Source organism: Ischnura elegans, chromosome 8, assembly GCF_921293095.1.
Source record: "Ischnura elegans chromosome 8, ioIscEleg1.1, whole genome shotgun sequence".
NCBI lineage: Eukaryota > Metazoa > Arthropoda > Insecta > Odonata > Coenagrionidae > Ischnura > Ischnura elegans.
This window is the reverse complement of record NC_060253.1, coordinates 97,078,529-97,098,539: the sequence shown is the minus strand read 5'-3', so window position 1 is coordinate 97,098,539 and position 20,011 is coordinate 97,078,529. Positions and strand designations below refer to the sequence as shown.

The window sequence follows — 20,011 nt, the reverse complement described above, 5'->3', positions numbered from 1 at the left end:
TATCATAAACGAAACTCTTAACTCTAGTTCTTGTTTTGAACAAATATTGAAATATTAAATGCAGCATTTTGGTAAAAATCTCAGTCTATTTGTATATCGTTCGCTCGAAAAAAAATTCAAAAACGGTAACTAAAAAAAACGTGCCAAATGCAGGTTAACCTGCAGGTATGTAATTGTTCAATAAAGTAACCATCTCACTTTGGAAATAACGGAAAAGGGATTAAATGATAAAGCAGTATTTTTCGATTATAATAACACCCCAAGATTCTTCATGGCGTTGAATTATTTTATCATTTGTTTCACGTGGAAGATTCATCCAAGGTAGTCATCAGGATTTCAAGCAGCGCTTGAATGCAGCATTTTCCAAGAGATTTTATTTTTTTTCGATAAATTTATATTTTTTCCCCAATGTTTAGGTGTCCAAGAGTCAAAAGATGATTCCTTCAAGCCATGTGGCTGAAATGTTTCATAAAAATTCTCAATGAAATGTGCAAACTATGAGGACATAGTTAAAACCTAAACTTTTACATATGAGTACATAGTTATTGGCTTATGGAAAATACCCATAAGTCAAAGATGCATGAATCATGGAAAAAAATTACCCCTAAAGTTTTCCATTAAATCTTCAAAATCAAGTTATCACTGAGGCGAGACGAATATGAATATAAACAGATGCTGAGGCATCAAATAAAAAATTACAATTACAGGGTCGTTCACAAAGGTCTGAAATTGTGATAGATGAATAATATGTAGTAATCGTAGAGAGAAGATAAGTTATGACGAAAATAAAACCTTCACATCAAAAAAAAAGTTGGTAACTCATTTTTCTTCATTTTTTTATTTTTTCTTGAGGTATTTTTTAATTTTTAATTGGACATTTTTGCACTGTGAAATAAATTTTCAATACTTAACCACTTTTTTATTTATTACTTTATTTATTTTGCGATAAATTTTCAAAAAGTCAGGAAAAAGTTCCTTATAAATGACCTAAAATTCAGAGAGTTCATTTTTCAAAATAAAAATAAGCAACATGTAAACAAACTATCGTCGAAAAACGCTATTTTATTATCACGTGATCACGGATTTAGCCATTTCAATCTCGGTCACATGTTTCACAATTCCATAACTCCTTCCGTTTGTGCATGGTGCAAGATAGGTAGAGGAAGGAACTGAGGAGTGGGCCTTCCCAAATTCCTTCCTTGGCAGCACTGTGGTAGCGTCAGAGGCATCCACGGCAAGTGAATGGAAACACCCTGGTGAGTAAAGCGGAGGGCTGACAACAATTGGCGGAGAGTGCTTGCCAAGAGGCAGTCCGCTGGGTCGGCGTCCTCGCAGCTGAACACCCAAAGAGTTTAAGGGACAATTGGCCATGTGACATTGGCGGCAGTGTATAAGCGCCTCCCTTATCCCCCGACCAAACCCCCTACACCTTCCCCCTCCATCCATACGGAAACAAATCCACGAGAACTAATCGGGCCGAGGACGAACGGGGAAAATACCAGTTAATACCGGATTAAAGAAAACATTAGCAATAATATTATCCGCAAATATTATCCATAGGGAAGGATTTAGCACGAGATTGCAGTACCCACCGCCAATAACGGGAAAGAAAATCGCATGGAAGCTGGTGAGGTTAGCGCGAAAATAGGGTGGTTTCCTATTATTTTATTATTGCCTAAATCGAAAGATTATTTCTCCTGAAGTACGCATTTCACGCTTTTAGATTTTTAAATGCCGATGTATATTTTTCGCGATTAAATGAAATGTGAAAATTTTCAAGCGCTCGAAAACGCGACGGCTAAGTATGAATGCTGGGAGAACCCCGTTGGACGTCATTCTGGTTCCCGCTGTCGCCGTGTGAGGTGACCTTTGGGCGAGGTTATGTGCGCCGCTGAGATGCAGGCTGCTAGCAGGTAGCAGATTACCCTTCTAGCAGGTAGCGTTTGGCTTAAATAAGGATTATTAATACCTTATCAAATGAAGGAAACTTTCCGACCATAGGGAGTTTTAATAGGTGATTATTAAGACATGTTTCCCTGAGCTCTGTGCCTCATGCATGCATTGGTAATCTTAGACGATGTAAAACTCCTATCTACTCTTATAGAAAGTAGGTCCCTGTGACGTCACGTGGAGTGGAATCGCAGGGGCGCCAATCTGGTCTTTTTCAAATGAGGATAAAATTGACCATTGCCATTCGTCTAAACTGGGATGTCTAAAACTAAATAATCTGTATATTATGAATGCAGTAATGGTGGGTGACGAATCGCAATCAATGCTTTATGTTTTCTTTGATGAAGAAAACTACCCCATTAGCATGGGATTCGGTTGATTTTAAATTAATTGCGAAGTTAGCGTGGAATTTTTAGAACGCGCAGTATCGTAATCATTTTTTTTTTGTTTCGTGCGTTTTTTCCCCAGGTTTTCTTAATTAAAAACGTTAACTGTGTTAAAAACCGTCTTGGAATGAAAAAAACTTGGGTACATTACAAAATGGAGAACTCCGAAAAATAACACCACACCGAGGCAGCAAAGGATTATTATCAAGATGCGCGGCCAAGGAGATTGTAAATATCAGGAGGCGCTGTTTCCGAATTTTCAGCGTGGTCAAAGTCCCACCATCTTGGTTTGACAATTGTTGGACTTAGTCTCCCACTGATATTTTGATGTGGCTAAGTTGTGTTCTGACAATGCGCTACAATGAGTGAAAAATGCTACTAAAATCACTGGTATTTCACCCGTGATTGTTTTTGGATTTTTCCCACCATTCGCGATACTTCTATTAATTTATAAATACCCTGTCTGTTGACCACTTTACTAGTGGTAATATGCTTGAAAATATACTTAATTACTGTTATTGTTAGATTTCTGCTGGCTATAATAAAATTTAACATTGGTACAAGTGCAGGTAAATGACTAGTTTACTCTAGTATAATTTTATTTTCGGCTTACCTGGTTGTAGAACGTAACCGTGGTGATTAACGATAATATATCCCTGAGAAAAGATATTTGAGTCACAAATTCACGGATCCTACCAATGAAGTAAAAAAAAATACATTGTGCGCTCCATAGTTTATTTTAATGTATTACTGAATTATAGCCAAAAATTTCACCAAATAGTAAGCATTGACCCTTATGGGATTGTCATTGTTTTGGTCAAAGTGGGCGTGGCTTGTCCTACCCAAGCAGCCAGATTCCGGCCACACTTGGCTCCACGCTCGAAACCAGTGGTGCCCTCTACAGATATTTACAACCTCCTTGAGCGCAGCAGATTGCAGTAATTCTACGGACGAATTATATATGGCGTCCACTGCATACTATTTTTTTATAAAAGCACCAAATTTGTAACGCTTATTTATTTCCATGTGCTTAACCTAAAGTAATTGGTTCTTTTTTAATACAAAACTGTCGTTTCCTATGAAAGTGTGATCGCCAGGTTATTTGCGCTCAATTGCAGCAGGGGAGCCAGCCACTCACCCTGGCATATCCTCTCGACGGCCGGCACAAAGTACTTGTCGCAGACGACGGCCAGGGCCACGAAGAGGTAGAGGGAGACGGCCACGTGGACCACGACGGCACCTTCCTGGCGCTGCTGCTCCGTGAAGAAGTCTCGCGGGAAATCGTCGATGGCGGGCGGCGTGCAATTGAGCGCCGCGCCGCCAGAGAGCAGCACCAGCGGGTCCTCGTCCGCCCACGCCGACGGTGAGAGGGTGACGCTGTCCTCGATTGACGAGTGCCCGCCGCCTGAAACAAAAACAAATAAATGACTCCTGTAGGCCGAATTCCAATACAAGTATACCACCTATCAAGGGGGATCCATTGATTACGTGAGAAGTTTCGGGGTGTTCAAGCCAATTCTCACCCAATCTCCTTTCAAGTATCACCGGGGCCGAATTTACCCAAAGTTACGCTATAGGCACCTCTCCATTGAGCCCCCCCCCCCTTCCCGATTTTTATGATATGGCATAGCCACTCGTATGAGCTAAGGTTCGGAAAAAAGGAATAAGCATATATATGACTGACAACATAAGTTTATGCTTGAATTTTTACGCAGGGAAAACACAGGCGATTCAATTTTCTTAACAGCTTGAAGAAAAACTATTTGAAACAATTTAACTTTTATGCAAATAAAACACTTTATGAATACCCTTTCTAAAAATAATTTCTAGCCTTAATTCATACAGCAAAAAGAAGAGCAACATAAAAAATAAAAATATAACGTACTACTTTTACTGAATGAACTGCGGTATCATGAAATATAATATAAGTTAACTAATTTTAAAACGCACGAAGAGCAATGGTGCGAACGACATTTTCAATTGAACTAAGCCTATAAAATACAAATACGGCCAACTTCATATCTTCCTGTAATATCTTTCAGAGAAATTAAAGCGCAGATTAAAAACATGAAGGAAGACATAATGGGGCCCAACTCAAGCATAACGAGAACTACTTCAAAAGTTTCCTTCTTGTCTTCTTTTCGGCAAATTCATTAATTATGGCATCGCAGTTCAAGTTCTGCTATAATCCTAACTTGGCACATTTAAATCCCTAGCAAAGAGGGCACCTGCAGGCAGACGGAACACACAAAATAAGCCTGCTGACGACGGTGCACTTTGAGGCGCCTCCAGTACAGATCATTGCAGGTTGCCTTACAGAAGGTGCCCCTTGGACTGCGACACTCCTAGGCACGCCTATTGCCTATTTTGTACGGTAAATCCGGCCCTGGGCATCAAGTAATTTTTTTCCTCAAGAGACCTTCCGTATCCACTATCTTACGACTTCTTGTCATCGGTATTTATAAACCTCTTTTGGAAGACTTCCGGCTCGAAGACTTGAGGGTATTATACGTAGCAAAGTTGCCAACGACAGGATAGAGATTTTTTCTACTCTCCATTACTTATTGTGTCATCGCAGGAAATGGACACACGAGTGCTGTTTAATGTCAGGAATATAAAAAGAAAAGTTCGTGCGATGTGGGTGAAAATGGTTCAAGAGCACAGAAAAATTACAGAAAATATTAGGAAAGAAGTAGCATCACGAGAAGAGAAGAAATGAATTAATTATCGTTTTTAGGTTCAAATCCGAATGATTCAACGAATTTTCTTTTCAAGAAGAAAATCATTTCCCAAAGAGAATGAATTTAAATATTGGTAAGAGAAATGCGATCGATTGATGTAAATAGGTATACCACGAATGTATACCTGTTTGTAAAACAGCGCTGATATATTTGTAGGTATTGCGTCTTCGTCAATTTTGTTGGCCTTTTATGATATTACATTTAATGCAATGTCAACAGAAATAACCGACGTGGTTTCGCGTGCTGAAGAAAGTCACTGGTGAATAAATCCTGAGAGAGTATTCAGCAGTGAGGAATCAGAATGTCATTTAGAATCATAATACTTGTTTTTGATTTTATGTTTCAACGTGCCAATCTATTACCGGTAATACAATCGTTGAGTGACAAGTGGATGGCAAGAATGGAAATGAAGACCCCGAACAAAATAAACGGAACAAGTAAAGAAGGATGTGAAAGAGAAGAAATAAATAGGTGTGAAAAGAATAGCCGAGAGGAAAATTGAGTGGAGAGCTGCGTCAAACCAATCTTAGGATTGTTTACCAATGATGATGATGAATACAATGATTAGTTGCTTATTTTTATATTCATTATTTTTCGTAGGTAATTCATGCTTTGGTGTACGTGAATAATAACTGGTAGATTTTAATGCTAATCATTCTAATTTATAATCCTACAGAACGCACGAATATTCGCGAAATAATAAATTCGTTTTTATTTCATACTTCTCTGTAAATTTTTTGACGATCGCTGCCTTTCTCAGCAGACAATCGATGTAGTTTCCGGTTTCTGAAGGAAAATGTTTTCTTGCGAAGGAATAATATTAATGTAAGATGAACAATCACGATAGAATTAAAAATATTATAGAATGGAATGCCACTCTAGAGAGTAAGGTAAACCAGAATTCTATCTACATTATTTCTGCACTGAGCCTTAGGCTTTATTTGTAGTAATTGAAAAACGAATGTATCATTGACAAAGGAGCTAAGATCAAATTAAACAGGGAATTTAAGTTTTTTTATGGCCAATGCAAGAGTGTGAACTCACAAAGACAAATGATGAATAATTATTCCGAAGTCCTTTCAATCGTACTTTTTAGTCCTCGTACCTTGAATACAATCATGAACTTCAGTACATAGACTTATCTGATTTAAAAAAAATTCTATCCCAAATATACATACATTAGTTCACTAAAAGTTTTGATAAGTGGTAAATTAAATAGTTATCTCGTTATACCCTTTACTCGGAAAGACCCACCAATTCATAATGAGAATAATTTGTGAACATATTTCACTTTATTTCTGGAAAACGCTACTGAATGTCACTCCATGAAACTTTCCCATAGAAGAATATATACTTTTAGTATGCTTTCCTATTGATTATGTATTAACAAGCTATGACAAAACATTGAAATATGGAATTGTGGTTTAAGTTTTAAAAAATTTATAGACAGTGTTAATTGGCATTCATTTCCGAGCTTTTTTCATCCCTATATGTGAGTGGTATTGAGAAGTATAATAGTACTTGAATCCTGGATATTTAAAAAAAAAAGAAAAGAAACATTGACCTGCATGAAATGACAAATCAGGATTTTTGCTCTCCAAGGTTACCAACCTCTACATAACATCGCCAGAGAACATTTCTTCAAGTTGGAATAGGGATTGCAGCGCGAAAAAAACCGCTGATGTGCGTGCGTAGGTTGCACCGGAGACGATTAAGTAAGTCCATATTGGCAAGGGCACTGTCCACAGATCGAGAGCAGGAGGCCGACTCTTAATTCTATTGGAGCGGACGTCCCCATTGTGACGTCAGCGGCCCATTGCTTCACTGCTCGCACGGCTGCGCCCGAAGGAAAGACGATAGATAGGACAGATCTCGGTAACGACCTAGTGGTCCCCAGGCAAGAATGCCAATCAAGTACGAAGACTCTCCAACTACAACTAGGGTCAATCTATTTTCCCATAAGTACTCTAAGTTCAAGCATCAAATACCGATATCAAGGAATACTTTACCTTCCATAAAGCACCATTTAAACAGCTCGCAGTTTTAAAAATTAGCATTTATCTCCCAACTTTTCACAGGAGAAATATTTTAGTTGTACAGTTTTTCATCTATTGGAAGCAGTCTTTTATCCGTGCCAATATACTCGCCCATTTCCGTGATAATTTTGAATTGCTAATAATTTGATAACTCAAAAATTGAACTAGGATAATACTTTTAAAATACGTCAATTTATTTTAAATATTATAAACATCTTTTATAGAAATGGATGTCGCATTATACAATAATAAAATCAGTTTTAATCACAAATATGCACTTCCATCCCTCGTTCAAGATACGAAGTTCGTTTACTAATCTTAGTCCAAAAATAATTAAGTTATATTACGAAAAAAATTATAACCTTATCTAGAATTGACCAAGCTTTTCGTTAATTTATTTCTGTCTCGCACAATGTATATTTTCCGCGAGTCGCTATAATTTGGAAACGGAGGGAAGGAGTCAATCTTATTTGTGACCTATCGTGGGGAAAAATGTTCTGAATATGCTAAAAGCATCTGCAAACTGAAATTTAAGCGGATAACTATTAGGTGGTGGTAGACTTCAAAATGTGGTGCCACAGAAGAATGATGAGGATCAAATTGATTGACCGAGCAAGTAATGAGAGTCCTAAGAAGGGTAGGAGAGAAGAAAAGCCTCATGAAAATCTTGACCAGAAGACGGAACAACCTTATAGGCCATATATTGATACATGAGGGCCTGATGAAGACAATCGTCGAGGGACAAGTGGATGGCAAGAACGGTAAAGGAAGACCTCGGACAAAATATATGGAACAGGTAAAGAAAGATATGAAAGAGAAGAAATATGTAGGTGTGAAAATATTGGCAGATGGGAGAACTGAATAGAGAGCTGCGTCAAACCAACCTTAGGATGTGACCTCAGGACCAGTGACGATGATGTTGAACTCAAGGTGAATGCGACGGTTAAATAAAAGAGAGAAATGACCTGTAACTAGTAATGCAAGAGGCTGTGCTTTCTCTCTTGTCCCTAGTTCAATCACTTTCGCACTCATAGTAATCATCACCAAAGAAGAAAGGACAGCGTCCTATTTTGATCCCACATGTATCGATATATTTATTCTCAGGCAATTTTGGCCTCGAACTGAAACAACCTTAGAGACCCGAGTAGAAGGTCGGGAAGCAAATGGATAATAGCCCAACACCCATAACCTCTAGAACGAGGACCACCGATTAGCATCCATCTGAAGGTCGACCTCTTGAAAGAATCCATCGTATGGCAATATGGATTTGACTTATATAACTAACAAACCGCGGACAATCCGGAGATAAGCTCCTCTATGAACACCCACTAGACCACACAAATTGTGAACATTCTACAAATGAGATATTATCATTCATCAGCACTCGACCGGGTGTATCTAGCCTTCTTTTCCGACGTATCATTCGCTTTAAACTTAAGCTAGCTCGTATAAAACTGCTCCAAAACTACGGAAAAATGTGTAAAATATCATGCTTTCCTCACAATATCAGGGAAAGCAACGGTTTCTTGATTGATTGAAATTAATGGCGCTATGACAACTCATTTTATTTTTTTCCCCATTAGTATGTTTTTGCTCTTACTGCATTTCCCCATTCTTTTCTTCCTCTTATCATTTTTGAACTTGCTTTGATGGACATTTCTTCTCCACAACTACTTAGCCTTGTTCTTTCATCGGATGGATAAACTACCTATATTAATACTACCCGTTGGAAGATTATGGCTTTCTATGCGAGTAGATTTGCGTTGTGGTCTCTGTATGCATCGAGGGAGAGAATCATAGAGAAAGCTCACTCCACCTGCTTTCAATTGCACACGTTTTTGTTATTATGAATGTTTCTTCTATGTTTGTGAGGTGTGCCTGTCAATATTCTGTCGTATATGCTGCATGTTGGTGATTGGTCACTCCCTGATAAGCACTCTGGAGGTGCCTCGTAAGGTATTGTGTAGACGTAGATATATTCAAGGTTATTAGAGATGACCTTCTTCAACCGATCCCTGCGTCTCCAATTAAGAAATTTTTGCCGCAGAAAATATAGAGGTGAAATTTTTGATTCAAGAAATTGCCTAAAAGATACTGAACATTAAAAAATCAGGATATAGAAGACTATTCAACGACCTATAATACCCTATGGGTGCGGATTTCGGTCACTGGCAGAGAATCAGGAATGAAAGCTAATAAATTTTCAAAATAAAGTACTACGAAAAATTTCTGGAATTATTTACGAAGCAGGAGTTTAGATGACGAGAAAAAAATAGAGAAAAGACGTATTTATAGTGAGCCTTATATCATTGCAACCATAAAAAGCAAACTTAAATGATATCTGGGCAACATATAGAGATGGGAACACGCCAGCATGATAAAACAGTGTGCCATTACTATGGGAATTAAGGAATCTGGATAGCCTAGTGATCTGCGCAGTGGCCCAAGAAGCCAAAGGTCCATGGTACGATTCCCGGTCCAGGGGAGTTTTTTCTCATGGCAATTCACGTATATGACAAATCAGGTTTTAATGGTAGATCTAATGGAAGAAGACATCTAAGAAAACCAAGACTTCGTTGGAGAGACTAAATACTGAAGGATATAAGAATAATTGGGAGCATAAATAGAATTGACGGAAGACAAGAAAGGAGGCAGATTTCAACTCTAGCTTCAATCAAAAATACATCACGGGTCAGGAAGACTCATTACTCCCAAGCAAACTGTCCTATTTGGAGGCGAATTATTCGTTCAAAACTTATGCCGCCTTCCTGAATGTATAGTATGCGACAAAAAAAACGGCATGCCACAGTAGAAAGACAGCATTTACTTTGTACACGTTAATATAAATTGTGAATGTTAATATCCTACTATAAGACCTATTGGATTGTTTATTAAACAACCTGAATTTTTTAACTCAAGTGAAATCATTTAAATATTAACTTCTAATAATTATCTATTAGTATGACTGCTCAAATAATACACTTTTTGTTTTTGATAATTCTATCTGATATGATCCTAATCTTCATTCTTAAATTTCAAGTTTTATTTTCTGACTTTCTAATTGTGCCTCATACTCCATTATTTGTCTATGCAATTTAGCGAAGGGTGAGTACTATTCTCATTTTCTTTGATTTCGTTCATTCTTTATATTTTCTCACTGCAACAGTGTAATTTCATCATACTAATGGTTATACCTTAGTTCTTGTCCATTAATAAATAAATTAACTAAATAATATGTAGTCTCTCCAGTCAGGCCTCAATTGGATTATGCTGTTAGCGTGTGGGACCCTTACGAGGTAGGACTAATAGCTGAAATCAATCGATTACAGCGCAGGGCGGCCAGATTTGTGATGAGTTGTTACGTTTCCAGTATGTTACACGAGTTAGGATGGGAATCTTTACAGGAACGTAGATCGAAGTATAGGTTTAACTTACTTAGGAAATTCGAAGAAAATATTTTCTCAGACGACGTGAATCATATTCTTCGTTTACCATCGTACTATAGTAAACGCGATCATGAGAATAAAAGAAAAGAAATAGACTGCAAAACAGAGAGATTTAAAATGCCATTCTTCCCTCGTACTATTAAGGATATCAACGTTGTCTCAATTGATAGGATTAATGGCGTCGCTCGCTAGGATAGATTAGCATTAGAAAAGGACATTGAATGTTTTTTCATAGTTCTAACCTTGCATGTATTTGCTCTAGGAATTACTAACCATTAGCAATTTTTTTACGAATAAGCATGTATATTTTTCTAGTGTGCGTAATATTTCTATGACCGTGCGGTGTGCATGTGGCGGTCCTCTTGCATGCTGCATGTTGGTGATTTGTCACCCCCTGCCAAACACCCCAGAGGTGTCTCGCAGGGTATTATGTAGATGTAGATACGACGCGTGATGTGTCTTCTTAAGCCACACCGGAGCGGCGGGAGAAGGACTCATAGCAATGCCTCCCACCCATTTGATCGTGGGCGATCGCATTATTTCGGGCGACACAGAACGCTTCGGGGGTCGTCGCCAGAGCATTCGTCCTTGGGCAAAATTCCTTCCCAACTTCGCCTGCGCTCCACCGCTGAGCTGAGATCGCCATTTCATCTTCAGCTGGTCTAGTGCGTCCACTTGCGTCGCACATCCGCCAAATGGTTAAGCCTGAATCGCACCATCATTTTTCACACCCATTCGAACGATGGCTCGAGTGATCGCTCCAATGAAAGCGGAAAAATGACTGTTTTTCACGCGACCGTTTTCCACGACAACTACAGGGATGGGAATTCCAACCCTTTTTCCATTGCTCGGAACGTCTCCTTTTTGTAGCTGTATCCATCGCTGGCTCAGTCTTTCAGCCAATCAGAACGCGCTGCCGCTAAAAGCGATTGTATCGCCTTGCTTGGCTTTTGATGACAGTTGTATTTACTGTTGTAAATACGGAGAGTGACGGAATATCCAATGGAAAAAGGGACGGTGAGAAAGACTGGGAGATTCGTTAAATTACGGGTTGAGCGTTCAATTTTTTTGTCTCTGAAAATCCCCGAAGCGATGCAAGAAACAGCGGGAAGACGCCACGGTGCGCCTAGTATACCAAGATGCGTACATCTTTCATTCATTCAATGGACGCACAAATAATTCATTTTGTTCGAGAAAATCACACTGAAGCGTGGAAAAAAATGATCGCGTCATTCATGCTTTAGTGAGCGTTCGCGACCCGACTTATTCATCAACTAGCACAATGGTAGCTGATGCATCAGGAGCGTCATGGTATGATAATACTCTTTTCGTGGAACACAGTATTTATATGAGCGGATGTGAAAATGGAAAATTTCAGGAAGATTTGAAGAGGGTGGGTGAGGTAATCTAAATCCTACATCACCCGATGATTTTTCCCCCTCCCTAAGAGTTATAGCTAATATAGGAATTGTGGGGCAATGACAATGAGTAGGCTGATTCTACGATTGAAAAACAATCAATAACAATAAAGCAAGAATGAGTAGGACCGAGCAACTGTTACCATCTCTACCTCTCATGCAATTACCATCTCTACCATCTTATCTTAGTCTATACCATCTCTACCATCTCATCTTTATCATCTTCGGCACCAATCAAAAATATGCTATTCAAATCGCAGAGTCAACGTTGGTCGGGACCGAGAAAGGCAGTGGGCGAAGATACATGTAAGTGGAAGTTGCTGAGAAACTTTACAGCGCACAGCCGTCTAGAATTATAAAACCTACAGCACGATAACCTACTGAAACCTATGTAGGACATTTGTAACAAATTTTGTAACGATGGGAATCGCCACGGCGCGCCTTGTACGCCACGATGCATACATCTTTCATTCATTCATTAGGCGCACAAATAATTACGTATAAATTGGCAGTTGGGGAAAGAAAGGGATAGGAACGCACTGAAAAAGGGAACAAGGGCTGCGATTAAGTGGAAAAAAGTAGAAACAGAAAATCAGAGGGTAAAATTGCGACGTGCCGTGAAAGGTCAAGGGAACACAGGCCAGGGTGGGCCACATTTTTACCCTCACATTTTCTGCTCCTACCATCTTCCACTTCACCCTTGTCATTGTCCATTTGGTGTGGAGTGTTACCATCTCTCCCCTTCCTCAAATGTCAATGTGTACGTATTTACTATTTGCGTATCTGTGTACGTATTTTGCGCCTTTATTTTGAGAAACACAGACATTCACATTGCGAATACCAAAAATAATAGAGGGCGCCTCTCACTCAAGTGGACGTGGCATTAGTGGAAGTGGATATGCATTGTGTTTATGTCACTTGAACTTAAGTGTACGAAGTCTCGAGGTGATAGATAATTTAGGCTTGATTTTTTCCGTTTTTATATTGAATGTTGTAGTGTACCTACTTCATTCTATCACGAAATTAGCCGCAGGGCCATGAGTTTACGTCTTACGAGAACAATCACCGACGGTAGCGCCGAATAGAGGAGTTATCGTCGCGTTTTCCTTGCTGCCATTTTCGTCTCGAAAACTCAGTATGGCGATCTGACTGCTGTTATTCTTACACCCCATGGTGAATATATTGGGCCGCTGTGGAGAGTGTGCTGGAGAGACATCTCGAATGAGACGAATGAATGAATGAATGAGCGAAGAGATGGGCGCCAATGAATAAATGAGGGGGAGGGGTGAGCGTCCTTGACGGAGAGGCCTCCACCCTTGACCCGGTTCATGCGTGCACTCCACCGCCAGCCCCCTTGGCCCTCATTAGAACGCTATTCCCGCTATTGCCGATTCCCTTTAAGGACATGGGAAAGGGGACAGGTCGGGGAGGTTAAGAACTTGCATCAAAATGCAAATATTCCCTTAAGAAGACACACAACTTTTATCTTAGGGCCCTCCAAAACGGCTTCCGTACTCAGCCACAATCGTTCGGCAGCTAGTGAATCATTTTCCTAATAGGACTATTTCATTCCCTTCCATTTCGTAGAAACTTCATTGTTGGTTGCCCCTTAGGACGCATTTTAATCTATTTCCAAATATGTCCCCAGTGCGGTGATGAGTGCAAAGCGATCTATTTATTCCCAATATTCGGAAAGTAGATTTCGTACTTGAAAGAAAAAAAAACAATTAAATATTATCACAATCGTATAATATGACTTCACAAGTTTACATTTTGTTTAAGAGACCCCTTGATAGCTTGTTATGAATGCGTGAATTTTGGATCACTTTGTCCGCCAGTGATCCGATTGGTGACTATTGTAAACTCATTATTAACTTTGTGGTATTCCATTTTAAGTTTTCTTGGATATTACACTATTACTTACACCACTTCTTTTTTACATAGCGCGACCTGGGTTTCGATGAATTATCATCATCCTCCAGCGCAAATTATGATCTGTTTATCTTATTATTGTTACCTAGTTACCTGATGACTTTTAAAACGGACGCCAGAATAGGGGATAAGGACGGGTAAAGATATTCATTTAACAGAGTACTGTCCTTACTTTCAATATTTTTTAAATTTCTAACTGCTCTCTGGAGTCCAATTCACGGCGGTCATTGCATAATTTTAAAATATTCATTTTAAAATCGCCCCTATGGAAGTTGCATATTAAGTGTCCAGCAAAATTAGTTTTTTATCATAGTTATTTTTGTAAGCACTTAAATGTTCTTTCTTCCCGACTTCAAAGATTCTTCCTATCTTCTTGCTCCATCGAAACCTGGGTCGCGCTATGTAAAGAAAGTGGTGTAAGTAATGGTGTAATATCCAAGAAAACTTATTGTAAACCAACTTAAATGGGCTGTAGGTGAAAAAACAATAACTGATTGACTAAAGAATCCTCTACGTCAAAATTCCTGCATTTTCCATTCCATTCGACGTAGAAATGAAGGGGTAAAATGGGCGAAGAACCCGCACTCTGGCGGAGTGGTGGGAATTGCTCGGCGGAGTACGGCTACGCTCGACGACGAATCGTCGAGTACAGTCGTACTCGCCCGGCCACTCGAGAAATCTTGCCTCTATTATCGTAGCTCATCGGAACTCTCCAGTCAGTTACTGATTTGAGCAAAGCAAATGTTTTAGCGAACGTCCAAGCAACAGCCGAGTCGCCCGAATCCGCTCATACTCTGCAGTTGACCGTGGAAGTATTTTCCCAAACCCCCATTTAATGAGTGACCATCTCTAAAACAGTGACTTAGGGTTGAAAAGTGCTTTCTCAATTCTTTAATAAATATTATACCCTTAACCTATGACCGCCGAATGAGCTGAATTGTTGCGATAGTTTAGTTCCATTATAGCTCGACTCTGTCCAGGTAAAATAGGATCTGTATGAGTAGTTAATCCAGGTATTATTAAACCCACTTCCGACCACTGACTGAATGATTAACTGATTCATACAAATGTTTGCGGTGAACAAGACGAGATACAAGCGACACCGAGTAAATTATTATAAATGTAAATACTTACTATTTCTTTGAATTTTTTGCCATGTTATAACTCGTACTTACGCTTAAGTTACTCGTACGCTAATATTTCTTTTTAATACTAACTACTGATTTTCTCATGGTATCATTCTCGCGTCCTTAGCATTCTCCTAGTCTCTGGCCTGACCGCGCATCGTTGTCCTCAGTGATTGGCTTGTGTCTGGCGAACAAGCAGATTTTTTTATTAAGGCTTCAATGAGTGCTGCATTGCTGAATACCTGGAGTGGAAACACCCCGTGCCACACATCCAGGTGGTGGCTTGCACGTTACCTCGTTGGTTGGTTAAGATGTTCAAGGTTGTCGCGATTATTCCACCCGGGAGGAGGTTAAAAAAGTACACGTTTTGATTTTCATTAAAACTAATTATTGTGGAGGCATCTGTATGTTTACATTCGGTAAAACAAGGAAGCTTCGGATGCATGATACTCTCCACCGGCCCTTCCGCGAGTATTCTTGCGGGGTTACAAAACTGGCGAGCAAGAAATGTCAACGAGAGCGCCATAATGGATCTCGTTGCTCGGAGTGGTTCCCCGCGGTAAGTTTATAAGCGACCCCCTCCACATCTTAAGATGGCGTCTTAAGTCGGCCCCTGGCAGTCCCGACTTAATGACCACCGCAAAGCAGACTCTACCAGCCTCGCATACGTCTCTTTAACTGAGCAAATATCTGAAGACATAATAATAAACAGATCTATAGCCGGCATACCTGCTTTTAGCGAGCTGCCAAAATAAATTTAATTCTATATTATTGTAAAATTATACTTTTAAGAGTTATAGATTTTAATGATCTGATAACTATTGCTCCTTACGAGTTGCTATGCGGTCACTGAAGCCAATTGAGCATCTCCATAACACTGGTCTAATTACGGAGGGATCAACTTTAAAATCATTGACAGTTAAATTTCTTTAAATTGCCAACACTCAATTTCTCTCTCTTCCTTCTCCATGTCGCAAATGACCTAAGATACCGACCGCCTTCTCCAAACACCGTACGAACTACGAGGAGGGTTCAATAATCCTTCAAACAAATAAGTTTCTTAATATGTGATGTAGTAAATGCAATATTCACCTGAACAATAAGAACGTGATTACATAATAATATCACCACCGAGTAAGATTAAACCTTTATTCGGCGTATTTCAATCATACCCTTTTTATTTTTCTCGCGTAAAATATACTTGCCGAATAATATATATATTTATATACCCAGTGAAAATATCAGTAAAAATACGAGAAAACCGTATGAAAATGTCCATGAATAAACAAGGGGTACGCTTGCTAATCAATTGAAGCTCTTGATGCTCAAATAGCTAATTACATCACCACAAAAGGGGCTAACTTAATACGAAAGCATGGTAAGTATATGGAAGTGTTAGTAGTCGAGTTGACAAGCTAAATGTACTGCTTATGTAAGTCAGCCACATTCTAATCTAAAGACGGAATTACTGTCAATAGGCACGTGAGAGGAGAGAAAATTGGTTGACATTCCGAAAAATTACAGGATATTTCTTCCTTAGTTGATTAGTGACAGCATTAATTTTATAATAGTGGCATTCAACGTGCTCCACGAACTCAATTTCAAACGCCTTTAATTTCAAATCAAATAGAAACTAACGCAATATATATTCGTTAAAAGACGTCCAATCATCTGGAACATCTAAAATATTTCTTAATAACGTTTTAATTCTTCCATTTTCAATTTAAAAAACCGCAGTTAATATCAAGTACAAGTGCTAGATTTTGCTTTTTGTTTATTGCGAATAGTTCTTGTGTTGGTATAATTCTATGTAATGGGCGAATAGCTTTTAAATTCTTCCCGAAGCCAATTTATTATTCACTGCCTCAAAAGACATGATGATGTAAATCTGGCGAAGACTCAAAATTTAACAGCTAAGAGCACTAGAAATGTTTTTTTATTGGTGACAGCAGAGACTGATACCTTCACACGGAGATAGGTTGCCGAGTAGCAAAGACATACCGATCACCAACTTATACAAGGCTATCGTTACAGCATAGTGGACTTTACACTCATAGAAACTGAAATACTGCACAACTAGCCTTTCCCAAAATAGAAATAAATAAGAAAAAATATATATGATAAAAATACAAGACATCTGACAAAATTCAAAATAAAAGAAATTTTATCCGCCAGAAGAATCAATAGCGATATTCTCTGTTTTCGTTTTTCATTATCCAAAAAGTGTGAAAAGAAATATCTTTTAGTGTATTGTGTAAAAGCTAAGGTAAAAATCAATTAAAGACTTTCACAATTTTGTAATTTACCAAACTTCGAAATTGTGACGATTCCATCTAATAATCCCTTCATCTTATTCAAAACAAAGGGACTGCAATGAGGAGGCACCAATCCTTCCCGTTGAAAGTATATTTTTTTAATACTTTAACCTTTATCAACTTAAATTACAATCGGTTTTCAAATAGATCTGCAGCGCGTTAAGGAGAGCATAGCGACACATTTATTCTGTTCATTACCTAATTAATATCTACAATCGCGAAGAATAATTTAAAATTTTTGTAACTGATATATCACATCATCAATCACGTAAATTTAGGCAAACAGCCCCAATCATAGCATATTTCTCCGTAAAAATTTGGAATGGCTCTACCAATTAGAAAGCGAGTGGCGACTTCAGTAAACCAATTCACACGCATAGTGAGTCGCAACTAATCAACTATTCAATACCTATAATCCCGAAGAATTAATAGCATTAAAAAGTTTGAAATCGATATATCATATTATTATGAACTTAGCTTTCGGCAAATTATATCCCAATTACACGGTGTCCCATTTATCTTGACCACCCGAAATAACTTTTTGTCCAGATGCAAATTCAAAAATGTGTCACGCGAAAGTTCATTAGCCGTCAGGGGGACATTAATCAGCATGTTTGCCTTCTTAGTAGCTTTGTTTTATGTAGGTATTGTAGGTATGTATTTTTAAAATGGCACCCTATATTTTTTATTCGGCAATTCATTACCTCTCCTAAAGACCTATTAAAACATGTAGTACAGTGGACCATTAACATAAACACAACGTTATGAAAACATAATAAACTCGTCCACTCCCCGTGGACGAGTTTCTTATGACTGGTGTGCATTTTACTATGTTTTCATTTGTTCACCCTCAACGTCAGCAAGAGGAGTAGATCCAATACTCGCGTACCTGCACTAAGCGTTAGAGAGTCAGTCATTTTTCCTAACACCGCGTTTATGTTAATGGTCCACTGTGCTACATTTTTGAATAAGTCTTTAGGAGAGGTAATGAATTGCCGAATAAAAAATATAGAGTGCCGTTTAAAAAAACATACCGATTTTCATATCTTTGTAAATAACAAAGCTACAAGGAAGGCAATCATGCTAATTAATGTCCCCCTGACGGCTAATGAACATTTGCTTGACACATTTTTGAATTTGCATCTGGACAAAAAGTTATTTCGGGTGGTCAAGATAAATGGGACACCCTGTGTAATTTCTTTCTCCCTAAAAATTCGAATCCCTCTGCCCCACATTGACGCTAGGGGCGACAAAAGTAAAGCCATTTAAATGCCCGGCAAGTGACAATAAATCCTGAGGCCCACTGGAGAAACCCCTTTCCTAATATTCTTGAACTTAAAAATAGAAAGTTATATTACTTATGTGAAGCTTCGAAATTCATTACGCATACCCACGGACTTTCGAACTTTTTAACTCGCTCAGAAATAGTCGTTAACCGCATGGCTATAGGTGGAGGGGGAGGAGGGTGGGGTCAGGGTCCACGAGTGAATATGGCATGACTCAGTAGTTTCGAGCGGCCCCATCAACAAACAAACGAAGGGAAACGCATTGTACTCGTGTCTTCCCAAATATAAGAGCTCGCCAAGGCAGAGCTTATCAGTCGGGACTCGACCCCCGCCCCCTTGAGTCACAACAACGCGATGTTGCTCGGTGCATTCACCCGGAGACCTACTCAGTGCACCATTACACGATAACAGACGACGCGATAGCTCCAAAATAATGACGCGTCACAAACACTGGTAGCAGAGTGCCGAAGGAACATAGTCATGGAGCATGTTGCGGTAAGGTCCTTGGAACGAAAAAGTAAATGGGTGAAATTTACTATGCGTTCGCCAGTCCCTACATCGCATACGCAGCAACCATACGGGATGCAGTGCAGAAATATTTTATCCTTAAATTAAATATTTTTTTTAATCAGCGTGGATTGACCAAAACTGCTAAGAGTGAACAGAGAGAGCTACACAACTTCCACAGGGATTAGTTTGTGAGCCAATAGAGACGCTGAGGCCACGTGCCAGGCTGAGAATAATTGGACATCAAAGAGCCAACACCATTGAGAATGACATCGTTTCTAAAATGCAAAATATGCCCAGGGCGAATGAAAAATTAAAGTTTTCTCTAAATACCGCTGTAAACTTTAGAAAAGAGCGTAAAGTTTTCATTTTTAAAAGAGCTGATTTTAATGGTTTTAAGAGTCATCTGAAAAATGCTTTCCCCGAGTTTCAAGAATCAGTATTAAAGTTAAATGTAGAGAATACTTGGAAAGCCTTTCTTTCACTCGTAACTTCGGGAATAAATAGCTACATCCCTAGTAAAACAGTAAAAGAAGGCAGCGAACCGAGATGGTACGACGCGGAAGTGAGAAAATCATTGAGGCGACAGAGAGCGTGTCATGCTAAAATGAAAAAAGTCAGCTCGGATTTATCCGCTAATGAACGCGAGCTAATAATTAAAAAATATAGGATGACTAAAGCCGCCACAAAGGAAGCGTTGAGGAATGCATTCACGAATTTTAAAAGAAAAACACTAGTAGAGCAGTCGTAGGATAACCCAAAAGCATTTTGGTCATATGTTAGGGAAGTTCAAGGTAAACGATCTACCGTATGTTCGCTGAAAAACGACATTGGAGATGTGTTGACAAGCAGTTACGATAAAGCCAA

The 20,011-nt window shown here is 38.9% G+C and overlaps 1 protein-coding gene across 1 annotated transcript in view; it reads right to left on the bottom strand.

Moving 5' to 3' along the window:
• Positions 1–20,011, bottom strand: part of LOC124163631 (sodium/potassium/calcium exchanger 3) — a 60,422-nt gene that overhangs the window by 24,355 nt on the left and 16,056 nt on the right. The window contains exon 2 of the mRNA XM_046540672.1: positions 3,475–3,741. Coding sequence (XP_046396628.1) covers positions 3,475–3,741 — 267 coding nt within the window. The remainder of the gene's footprint in view (positions 1–3,474; positions 3,742–20,011) is intronic.